General features: G+C 36.7%; 1 protein-coding gene across 3 annotated transcripts in view; it reads left to right on the forward strand.

Annotated features, from left to right (window-relative positions):
• Positions 1 to 12,586, forward strand: part of GALNT13 (polypeptide N-acetylgalactosaminyltransferase 13) — a 597,872-nt gene that overhangs the window by 394,075 nt on the left and 191,211 nt on the right. For all 3 annotated transcript variants that reach the window (XM_043488172.1, XM_043488173.1, XM_043488174.1), the window contains exon 8: positions 9,174 to 9,291. In XM_043488172.1, the coding sequence (XP_043344107.1) occupies positions 9,174 to 9,291 (118 nt within the window). The remainder of the gene's footprint in view (positions 1 to 9,173; positions 9,292 to 12,586) is intronic.

The following is a 12,586-nucleotide window of genomic DNA, read 5'->3' on the forward strand; positions in this document are numbered from 1 at the left end:
AGGATAGAACTTAATTGAGCAGTTTTGTAAGCTCAAAGGGACAATCTAAAAATCAAAGGTATGAAATACAGATGTAATAGTCAGTGAACAGAGACTTCCCTGATGGCTCAGCTGGTGAAGAATCTGCCTGCAATGCAGGAAACCTGAGCTTGATCCCCTGGGTTGGGAAGATACCCTGGAGAAGGAAATGGCAACCCACTCCAGTATTCTTGATTGGAGAATCCTATGGACAGAGAATCTCATGGATAGAGGAAGCTGGCTAGTTGCACTTCATGGGGTCGCAAAGAGTCAGACATGACTGAGCAACTCACTTTCAATAGTCAATAAACAGGTAGCTGAAAGGTTGCAGGTATACTTTAGAGGTTGTGGGTTTCATTCCAGGCTGCTGCAATAAGTGAATATTGGGTTAAAGTGAGTAATACTTTTTCTGGTTTCCTGGTGCATTTAAAAGTTATGTTTATATCATACTGTAGTCTGTTAAGTGTTCAAGAGCATTGCCTCTAAAACAATGTATATACCTTAGCTAAAAAATACTTGTTAAAAAATTCTAACCATGTCAGAGCCTATAGGGATGAAGGGTCTTATCTGGATGCTGTTGTTGATGCCTGCTTACTAGTGGGCTTACTAGAAAGTTGGTGTGATTGTAGAAATTTCTTAAGACAGTAAAGCTTACCACATCGATTGACTCTTCCTTTCACAAACTATTTCTCTGTAGCATGTAATGTTATTAGATAACATTTTATTCACAGAAATCCTTTCAAAACTGGAGTCAGTACTCTCAAATCCTGTCACTGCTTTATCAACTAAGTTGATGTAGTTTCTAAATCCTTTGTTGTCATTTCCCATTGTTCACAGACTCTTCATTAGGAATAGATTCCATCTCAATAAACTTTCTCTGCTCATTCATAAGAAGCAATTCCACATCTGGTGAAGTTTGTTATGAGTTTGCAGCAGTTCAGGCACATCTTTAGGCTCCATCTCTAATTCTAGTTCTCTTGCTATTTCTACCACATCTGCAGCTGTATCCTGCACTGAAGTCTTGAACACCTCAAAGTCATTTGAGGATTGCAATTAACTTTTTCCAAATTCCTATTAATATTGATATTATGACCTCTTCCCATGAAGTGTGAATGTTCTTAATGGCATCTAGAAGGATGAATCTTTTCCAGACAGTTTTCAATTGATTTTGCCCAGATCCATCAGAGGAATCACTACTGATGACAACTACAATCTAATGAAATGCATTTCTTAAAAATTAAGATGTGAAAGTCAAAAGTGCTGCTTGATCCATGGGCTGCAGAATGGATGTTGTGTTAGCACGCATGAGAATAACATTAATTTTGTTGTACATCTCCATTAGAACTCTACGGTGACCAGGTGAATTGTCAATGAGCAATAATATTTTGAAAGAAATCTTTTATTCTGAATAAATTTTAGTTTCAATAGTGAGCTTAAAATATTCAGTAAACCATGCTGTAGACAGATGTGCTATCATCCAGGCTTTATTACTCCATTTACAGGTAACAGGTAGAGTAGATACAGCACAATTCTCAAGGGCTTTAGGGTTTTCAGAATGGTAAAGTAACATTGGCTACTTAAAATCACCAGTTTCACTAGCCCCTGATAAGACAATCTATCCATTGAAGCTTTGAAACCCAAGCATTAACTTTTCCTCTCTAGCTGTAGATGCTAAGATGGCATTTTCAGCCAATAAAAGGCTGTTTAATCTACATGGAAAATCTGCTGTTAGTGTAGTGACCTTCCTTAATTATCTCAGCTAGAGTTCCACATAATTTGCAGCTTCTACATCAACACTTGCTTCTTCCCTTTGATTTTTATGTTATAGAGACAGCTCCTTTCCTTAAACTTTATAAAGCAAACTCTTCTAGCTTCAAGCCTTTCTTCTTTCTGGCATGATAAAAGTGAAGAGAGCTAGGGCCTTGCTCTAGATTAAGTTTTGATTAAGGAAATGTAGCTGATTTGATTTTCTATGCAGACCACTCAAATTTTCTCCATATCAGCGATAAGACTGTCTTGCTTTCTCATTATTATTCACAGTTTACTGGAGTGGCACTTTTAATTTCCTTCAGGAAGTTTTTCTTTTCATTCAAAACCTATTTATTTGGTACAAGAGACCTATCTTTAGGCCTATCTTGACTTTTATCACACCTACCTCACTAAACTGACTCATTTCTAGTTGTTTATTTGAAGTGAGATATGTGTGATTTTTTCTTTCAGTTGAACAAGAAATCATTGTAGGGATATCAGTTGGTCTCAGGGAATAGGGAGGCCCAAGGAGAAGAAGAGAAATAGGGAAAAAGTTGGATGGTATTGAAGTCAGGACACTAACAGCATTGATTGATTTTTGTTTATTTGCTCAGTCATGTCCAACTCTTTGCAACCCCACAGACTGCAGCATGCCAGGCTTCCCTGTCCTTCACCATCTGTCAGAATTTGCTCAAACTCATGTCCGTTGAGTTGGTGATGCCATCCATCCATCTCATCCTCTGTTATCCCCTTCTTCTCCTACCTTCAATCTTTACCAGCATCAGGGCCTTTTGTTATGAGTTGGCTCTTCACATCAGGTGGCAAAAGTATTTGGAGCTTCAGCATCAGTCCTTCCAATGAATATTCAGGGTTGGATTCCTTTAGGATTGATTGATTTGATCTCCTTTCAGTCCAAGGGAATTTCAAGAGTTTTTTCCAACACCACAGTTCAAAAGCATCACTTCTTCAGAGCTCAGCCTTCTTTATAGTCCATGAATAGTGGACTATAGTCTACATGAATACTGGAAACACCATAGCTTTGACTACATGGAACTTGTGGGAAAGTCTCTGCTTTTTAATATGTTAGGTTGGTTATAGCTTTTCTTCCAAGGAACAAGTGACTTTTAATTTCATGGCTGCAATCATCATCTGCAGTGCTTTTGGATCCCAAGAAAATAAAGTCTGTCAGTGTTTCCATTGTTTCCCCATCTATTTGCCATGAAGGGATAGGACCAGATGCCATGAAGTGATAGGACCAGATGCCATGATCTTCATTTTTTGAATGTTGACTTTTAAGCCAGCTTTTTCACATTCCTCCTTCACCTTCATCAAGAGTCTCTTTAGTTCCTCTTTGCTTTCTCTGATAATCATGGTATCATCTGCATATCTGAGGTTATTGGTATTTTCCCTGGCTTTCCTGATTCCAGCTTCTATTTCATCCAGCCCAGCATTTCACATGATGTGTTCTGCATAGAAGTTAAATAAGCAGGGTGCAATATACAGCCTTGATGTTCTCCTTTCCCAATTTGGAACCAGTCCGTTGTTCCCTGTCCTATTCCAGCTGTTGCTTCTTGACCTGCACACAGGTTTCTCAGGAGTCAGGTAAGGTGTTCTGGTATTCCCATCTCTTTAAGAATTTTCCACAGTTTGTTTTGATCCACACAGTCAAAAGCTTTGGCATAGTTAATGACCCAGAAGTAGATGTTTTTCTGGAATTCTCTTGCTTTTTCTATGATCCAAAGGGTGTTGGAAATTTGATCTATGGTTCCTCTGCCTTTTCTAAATCCAGCTTGAATCCACTGGAAGTTTTTGGTTCACGAACTTTTGAAGCCTAGCTTGGAGAATTTTCAGCATTACTTTGCTAGTGTGTGAAATGAGTGCAATTGTGTGGTAGTTTGAACATTCTTTGGCATTGCTTTTCTTTGAGATTGAAATGAAAACACTTTTTCCATTCCTGTGGCCACTGCTGAATGTACCAAATTTGATGGCATATTGAATGCAGCACTTCAACAGCATCATCTTTTAGGATTTGAAATAGCTCAGCTGGAATTCCATCACCTTTACTAGATTTATTCATAGTGATGCTTCCTAAGGCCACGTGACTTAACACTCCAGGATGTCAGGTTCTAGGTGAGTGATCACACCATCATGGTTATTTGGGTCATTAAGATCTTTTTTGTATAGTTCTGTGTATAGTTGCCACCTCTTCTTAATGTTTCCTGCTTCTGTTAGGTCCATAACGTTTCTGTCCTTTATTGTGTCCATCTTTGCATAAAATGTTCCTTTGAAGAGATCTCTAATTTTCTTAAGCGTTCTCTAGTCTTTCCATTCTATTGTTTTCCTCTATTTCTTTGCATTGATCACTGAGGAAGGCTTTCTTATCTCTCCTTGCTATTATTTGAAACTCTGCATTCAGATGGGTATATCTTTCCTTTTCTCCTTTGTCTTTCACTTCTCATCTTTTCACAGCTATTTGTAAGACCTCCTCAGACAACCATTTTGCATTTCTTTTTCTTGGGAATGGTTTTGATCACTATCTCCTGTGCAATGTCAGAACCTCTGTCCATAGTTCTTCAGGCACTCTGTCTATCAGATCTAATCCCTTGAATCTATTTGTCACTTCCACTGTATAATCGTAAGAGATTTGATTTAGGTCATATCTGAATGTCTAGTGGTTTTCCCTACTTTCTTCAATTTAAGTCTGAATTTTGCAATAAGGAGTTCATGACCCCAGCCATAGTCAGTTGCCAGTCTTCTTTTTGCTGACTGTATAGAGCATCTCCATCTTCAGCTGCAAAGATTATAATCAATCTGATTTTGGTATTGACTATCTGGTGATGTCCATGTGTAGAGTTGTCTCTTGAGTTGTTGGAAGAGGGTGTTTGCTATGACCAGTGTGTTCTCTTGGCAAAAGTCTCTTAACCTTTGCTCTGCTTCATTTTGTACTCCAAGGCCAAATTTGCCTGTTACTCCAGGTGTTTCTTGACTTCCTACTTTTGCATTCCGGTCCTCTGTGATGAAACGGACATCTTTTTTTTGGTGTTAGTTCTAGAATGTCTTATAGGTCTTCATTGATTGATTATGTTCCCAGTTTTATAAAGGCATGGTTCATGGTGCCCAAACTACAATAGTAATGTCAAAGATAACTGATTACAGATCAGTGTAGCAAATATTATAATAATTTAAAAGTTTGAAGTACTATGAATTTACCGAAATTGACACAGAGACATGGTATAGGCAAATGCTGTTGGAAAAATGACACCAGTAAGGGCTTCCCTTATGGCTCAGTTGGTAAAGAATCCACCTGCAAAATATTGACCTGGTTGGGAAGATCCCCTGGAGGAGGGCATGGCAGCCCACTCCAGTATTCTTTCCTGGAGAATCCCCATGGACAGAAGAGCCTGGTGGACTACAGTCCATTGGGTCACAAAGTGTCAGACACAACTGAGCAACTAAGCATAGACTTGACTCAGAGTTGCCATAAGCCTTCCATTTGTAAAATACGCAATATTGTTGAAGCTCAGTCAATCAATGTGTGATTAAAAAGCAAAAAAGAAAAAGTGTGCTTATAGTCAGAAAAGAGCTGACTGAGGCAAAAGAATGAATACTATTCCACATTCAGAGGAGAGGAGACATCTTTCCCCACCTCCTGCCGAGACAAGAAGGAAGAGGCCCTGAGAAACACAATATTAACATAGAGATTGGGAGAGGTTAGACTTCATGACTGAGAGAGTTTCGATTTTATGCATTGCCTTAATCTTAAGTTTTTTGAGAAGAGCCCAAAACTTTTGGGGAAGATTCATATAAGATGAGACAAGGTAAACAAGTAAAGAGATAAAAGGATAGTTAGCTGTTTGTGACCTAAGCAGAGAGTCAATAACATGGACTTTTAACTTGACCAGATGACCTCAGCTTATTGCTATTTCAATGATTCTCGAGGTTTTAGGAACAGAAGTGGATGAAGAAGGGTAAGTTTACCCAGGAACTAATGTTTCTTGTTGTTGTTCAGTCGCTCAGTCCTGAATGACTCTTTCTGACCCCATGGACTGCAGCAGGCCAGATTTTCCTGTCCTTCAACATCTCCGGGAGTTTGCTTAAACTCAAGTCCACTGAGTGAGTGATGCCATCCAACCATCTCATCCTCTGTCGTCCCCTTCTCCTCCTGCCTTCTATCTTTCCTAGCACAGGGGTCTTTTCCAATCAGTCGGCTCTTCTCATCAGGTGGCCAAAGTATTGGAGCTTTGGCTTCATCATCAGTCCTTCCAATGAATATTCAGGACTAATTTCCTTTAGGATTGACTGGTTTGATCTCCTTGCAGTCCAAGGAACTCTCAAGCGTCTTCACCAACACCACAGTTCAAAAACATCACTTCTTCAGTGCTCAGCCTTCTTTATGGTCCAACTCTCACATCCATACATGACTACTGGAAAAACCATAGTTTTGACTATACAGACCTTTGTCTGTATAGTATTAATATTTATAAAAAGAATGTGGTCAGGCAAGGACAGAGAGCCTCGTGTGTTCAGCTAGGTTTTTACTGACATATTAGGATCTTGGAGAGAGGGTGGGAGGAGGGAAGTAAATGATTTGTAAAGGGAGATAGTCTGTGAGAATATGGAGGAGCTAAAGAACCATATCATCAAAGGGACTTCTGTAGGATTTAAATAGGAAAGGTTAAAAAATTGAAGCTTGTGTTTAGTGAAGCAGATTTCAAAGTTCAGCATCTTGGATCTGAAGTGTTTTTATATGATTTTGCAATCCAAAATGACAGCATGTATATGGGGAGCCAAAATTAATTGATGAAACTTAAGACTTTTGTTTGAATGATTGACATTAGCAACTATAAAGATTTATTATCAAGCCTTATTAGCTATTTATAATGTGCCAGGTACTGTGCTGAGTACTTAGTTCTATTTACTCAGTTCATCTTCACCTATTTGCTGAGTGCTAGGTAACATTCACAGCCATTTGGCTGATTACTTTTCCCCCCAATGTAATAGATTGAATTGGTTGGTCGACATTGTAGAGATGCTTAAAAAGATCATCTTAGCTAAGTCAACTATAATCAAGGTTTTATATTTTCTAGTAACCCTGAACACTTAAGGTCTGCACAGGTGTATGTAAATACTTCATGGGTGACATTACAGAGCAGTTAACTTAGAATAGAACATGATACACAGTGCTGGCTATGCCTGTAGATATTATTTAAGGCAGAATAATATCTCCGAACTGTTTGAGAGAGCTAACTGCCATTTCAAATACAAAAAAAAAAAAAAAAAAGAAAGAAAAGAAAAGAAATCCTAGTAGCATCCATCTTCAGAAAATACAGGATTTCTTTTTTTTTTTTTTGAGCAATTGCAAATTTTTAAAAGATTTTGTTACTTTTCAAGTAAAAGTGAAACTTATTTGAGTCATTCCTATGGTTGAAATGTAATTTATTGTAGCCATTTATTATGTATTTCTCACATATTTGAGGGAATCATCACCAACTATAAGATGAAATTTAATACATGTATTTAAGTTAAATGTGTTTGTTCTTTACTAGTATATATACAAGTGAATGGGCACTCTGAACTGATCATTAAAAATGCATCATTTAACATTCTTAAGCACTTAGTTACATTATAATAGGATAATTGTAGCAACTTCTGTTCCTCATTTCATTAAATAGACTATTCAGCAGTGTGGTACCTTACATATTTTTTTCCATGGACTTCCAAAACCCCAATCATGTGCAGGTCATGACTACTTCATAATTAGCATCCTCTTAGCTTTGTTACTATTTCTCATTACAACTCAGTAGGTCAATGATACTGTCTATGATAGGAACCCAGCAAGACTAGAAGTAATAAAACAGCTCAGACCAAGTGAGGCTCTGCTGCTCCAACTGATGGACAGTTAATTGCCTGAGTGTAAAACAGTGATAGCACTGGGAGAAATAGAGAACTCTGATATGGTAGGTATCCAAGTACAATATTATATGGAGGTTTTTCAATGAAATACACTGTTCAGTTAGAGGATACGGACACATCCTGTGGCAGAAGAGGACATAATTTTGAGAAAAAACATTGAGTTTTCTAACAATCTCAAACTACCATTGAATACCACAGAGGTTAATCTGAATATACTTTATACCAGGCCCTTGGTATCCAAGGTTCCTCCACATCAGAGGACTCGCCCAACACTGGATTGTGTAGTACTTTGGCATTTACTATTTAAAATATTTGCATATAAGTGGACCCAAGCATTTCAAACTCATGTTGTTCAAGGGTCAAGTGTACCTGAATGAACATCCTAAATCTAAGTTACTAGATCAGAGTTTCCGATCTAGTAAATTTAGCAGCACAGTAGAATCACCTAGGACCTCTACACAGTATCAAAGATCCTGTCCCCATTCCCGGCCAATTAAATCTAAATCCGAGAGAATGGTACCCAAACACGGAAGTGTAGGTTTTTCAGGATGTGTCAGGTACTGCTAATGTGCTGTGAAGCTTGAAAATCTCTATTCAGAAATAATCATTGCTTGTGTAGAAAGATTCATTTGTGAACTAGAACGTTCTTTTTTCAGTTCCAATGTTTACTGCTTTTACAGAAAAACTTTGTGTAGGTCACCTATTAACTACTGATTTTAATTAATCTTTTAAAATCAATTCCTTGTGAAAGTTAACACCTGATTTCTTAGTTTCTACAGAGGAAGTTAGAATGTGAAAACCAAAATCATTAATCCTAGTAAAAAGTTCTGGATCTGTGCCAAATGGCCTTCTAAATCCATGAATAGTATACAGGATTTCTGTTTATCTATAGGGTTATATGATTCATTCTATCATTTTAATTAGGTAAAACAATTAGCTGTAGACAATTAGATGTAGCACTATTATGGTACTTATGTAACTATTATTAGATACTTATTGCCTATAAATATTTCACAGCACTTATTTTTTCATATTCAAATAGGTTGTAGATCTTTTCATAGAGAAACCATTTCCATAGGTTTCTAGAGTTCATATTAAAATAATTTATAATTAGGTGACAGGATCACAGCTAGAAGTTTCATGACTAGTTCATCTCTTTAAGGATAGTGATAAGAACACAAATTTCTCTTCACTATGCCTTTCACACAGGATGTATATGCCCCTGTCTTAAATGGCCAGTGTTCCTTATATCTATCTGATCATCCATACGAAAGACTATAGACTAATCTAAGTTTAGTTTTACAGAAAATGTGAAATAAAATGCTATTTATTAATTTAAAACCTCTTATAATTTGGCTTTATGTTTCCAGTTTGAAATTTTTAAGTATACTGCTTTTTATTTAAAATGTTTCAGAAATATTTGCTATAGTCTCATTAAACTCCACACGTTGTTTTCAAAAGATATTCTTTTGTTTTTGTTTTTTTTCAACTAGGACCCCAACTATGGCTGGTGGCCTATTTTCTATTGACAGAAACTACTTTGAAGAGATAGGAACTTACGATGCAGGAATGGATATCTGGGGTGGAGAGAATCTTGAAATGTCTTTTAGGGTAATTTTATTTTACTTTATTTTTTGACTCTGAACATACTATGCTGTAGCATGCATGTGTAGACTCAGTAATTTACTGTCAGATATTTTTTGTGAAGTGATACAAATTACTGATCAGTTGGTCATTTTAATACTTGTTTAGAAGCTAGAGTCTTTTTGCATGCAATATTTACCGTTAAATGGGAAATTAGAGGCATTTTTAAAATTTTCAAAGTAATTCTTGTATACATAGTTCAAAGATATTAGGGCTTTTAGTTTTTTTAAATAAAGAAGGGCTTTATTTTTGAAATAAAGCATTACCCTAAAAATCACTTGGTGTTTTTGAACTGAAACTTGAAAGTGTTATGATATCTGTATTTACAAGTGCTGCTTGAGGTTATTCTCAAATACCTTTAACCTGTGTTCAAAGGCATTCTGGATAATTCAAGAAGCATGACTGTTTTCATAATCATAGACATTATTGTTTGATGAATGAGTTGTAATAATGCAAATGCACTTTTTAAATGGCCTTCCAAGTAAACAAAAATTAAGAATTAGCCCATCATATATCTGATACTAGGAAGTATATTAATAATTTTAATGTTGCATTTGAAAATTTTAACTATGAACATATAAATGTTCCTTCTTACTAAGAAATCATGAGGGATAACATACTGTGTTTTTTCCTCAAACCACATTCAATATCATTTAAAAATTAGTTAAATTAGTAATACTGTTGTTTTCTCCTTTCTATAATTTGACATATTATTTGAAACACTATTGTTTTGCTGCATTATTTGTACAACAAAATTATTACAGTTTAGATATATTTGTCTATGAAGTTCAAGAGTTATGCCTTTTAATTTCTCATTGAGAAAGTAAGCTTTATTGTTTACAAATATAAATATATTTGATATTGTGTAAGCAAATGTCAAAATCTGAGAATAAGAATTACTTTGAGTTTATATAATGTGAAATTTAATGGATCTTGGACAATATGGATTATTTTAGAAGCACTAGGATGTCTTTGTTATACAACTTTTTGCCTATAAATCTTCCTTACAGTCCCGTGTCTGAGAAGATCATTAGTTAATGGAATTTTATTCTTTCTATCTTTGTTTATATACTTATAGTCCAATGGAACTTGCCCCACAAGACTTAGTAGCATACTTAGGAATGTCTTCTTCCTGTCAAGTACGTGATTCATCTTTGCACAATCTTTGGAACATTTGGAGACCCCAATTTTTTACTCAGTGTAGTTCTCAAAGTACAGAATATAAAAGCTAACAGTTAAAAAAGGAAGAAGAAAAAAGATGGAAGGAAGGGAGTTATGAAGGAAAGAAAGTATATTTAAAAGATTAAAAACAGTTTTCTCATATCTTTAGACTTAATGAAGAGAGCATTTACACATTAATTAACCAATATCCTTGAATGCTGTGGTTGAAATTCATAAGGAAAAAAATCAACATAGCAACATTAGTAACATCTAGTGATCCTGTTGCTCATCTTTTTCCCCCTTCTTTTCTAACAGTCTTACCTTCTTTCTGCTCACCTGTTAAGCTTGATTCTCTGTCAATAGACTCCCCTTACCTTCATCACAGAGCTCTCACATTGGATGGGTGCTCTTCACCTAACTGATTGAAAGATGTGTTAGGGAAGACTCTACTTAGGAAAGAATTTAGTGGAATAATATGATACATCTTCTTTGTAAGAAATGAAGTACTCATAAGTGAATGGTCTTTGAATGTGTAAAACATTCATTGTCTTTAGTTTCCATATATTATCAACAGAAACAAAGTGTGTATTTTGCTCTTTATTAGTCTCTTGATTTGTGTTTTACTTTTCTTTGTGTGACATGGATATGTGTTTATTTAATAGTTGGTGCCCTGGCTGAGGAAGATGTTGACTAAGAGAAAATGCTAGAACAATATATTAGCAAAGGGATGACACCCTCCTTTAGATTAATTTCATAAAAAGATGTGTGACTTAATGAAATGAGAATATGTTAGGGATTCATAGTCAGAAGATCTATGTCTAATATCCAACTTGATTATTATACAGAAAACATATATGGAACATGTAGTATGTCTGCCACACTTTACAGATACTGAGGCTGCAAAAATGAATAAGGCCTGGTGCTTTTACTCTCATAGGCCTTTCCAGATGGCGGTAGTGGTAAAGAACCCATCTGCCGGTGCAGGAGACGTGAGACTCAGGTTCAGTCCCTGGGTCAGGAAGATCCCCTGGAGAAGGGCATGGACACCCACTCCAGAATTCTTGCCTGGAGAATTCCACAGACAGAGGAACCTGGCAGGCTACCATCCATGGGGCTGCAAAGAGTCAGACACAACTGAAGCAACCGAACACACTTTTACTCTCAAAGAAGCAATACATAGGCATTATTGTCAGTAAAATGCAATAGTTTCTTTTTTTATACATGAGGTTTTCTTGTTACTGTCATGTTAGTATAGGAAAATTTTTACTGTGTGGTCACTTAGTCATGTCTAAACCTTTGCAACCCCACGGATTGAAGTTCGCCAGATCCTCTGTCCATGGGATTTCCCAGGCAGGAATACTGGAGTTGTCATTTCCTTCTCCAGGGGATCTTCCTGACCCAGGGATCAAACTCATGTCTCCTGCACTGCAGGCAGTTTCTTTACCATTGAACCACATGTGGGGGCCATATATAGGCAAATTACTTAACATCAACTGTGAAAAGGTGATTATAATAGTAGTAAAGATGGCAGAAAGTGAAGAAGAACCAAAGAGCCTCTTGATGAAATTGAAAGAGGAGAGTGAAAAAGTTGGCTTAAAGCTCAACATTCAGAAAATTAAGATCATGGCGTCTCGTCCCATCACTTCATGGCAAATAGTTGGGGAAACAGTGGAAGCAGTGGCTGACTCTCTTTTTTTGGGGCTCCAAAATCACTGCAGATGGTGATTACAGCCATGAAATTAAAAGACACTCATTCCTTGGAAGGAAAGTTATAACCAACCTAGATGGCATATTAAAAAGCAGAGACATTACTTTGTTAACAAAGGTCCGTCTAGTCAAGGCTATGGTTTTTCCAGCGGTCATGTATGGATGTGAGAGTTGGACTATAAAGAAAGCTGAGCTCTGAAGAATTGATGCTTTTGAACTGTGGTGTTGGAGAAGACTCTTGAGAGTTCCTTGGACTGCAAGGAGAACCAATCAGTCCATCCTAAAGGAGATCAGTCTTGGGTATTCATTGGAAGGACTGATGTTGAAGCTGAAACTCCAGTACTTTGGCCACCTGATGTGAAGAGCTGACTCATTTGAAAAGACCCTGATGCTG

This window comes from Cervus canadensis, chromosome 15 (assembly GCF_019320065.1).
Source record: "Cervus canadensis isolate Bull #8, Minnesota chromosome 15, ASM1932006v1, whole genome shotgun sequence".
Lineage (NCBI taxonomy): Eukaryota > Metazoa > Chordata > Mammalia > Artiodactyla > Cervidae > Cervus > Cervus canadensis.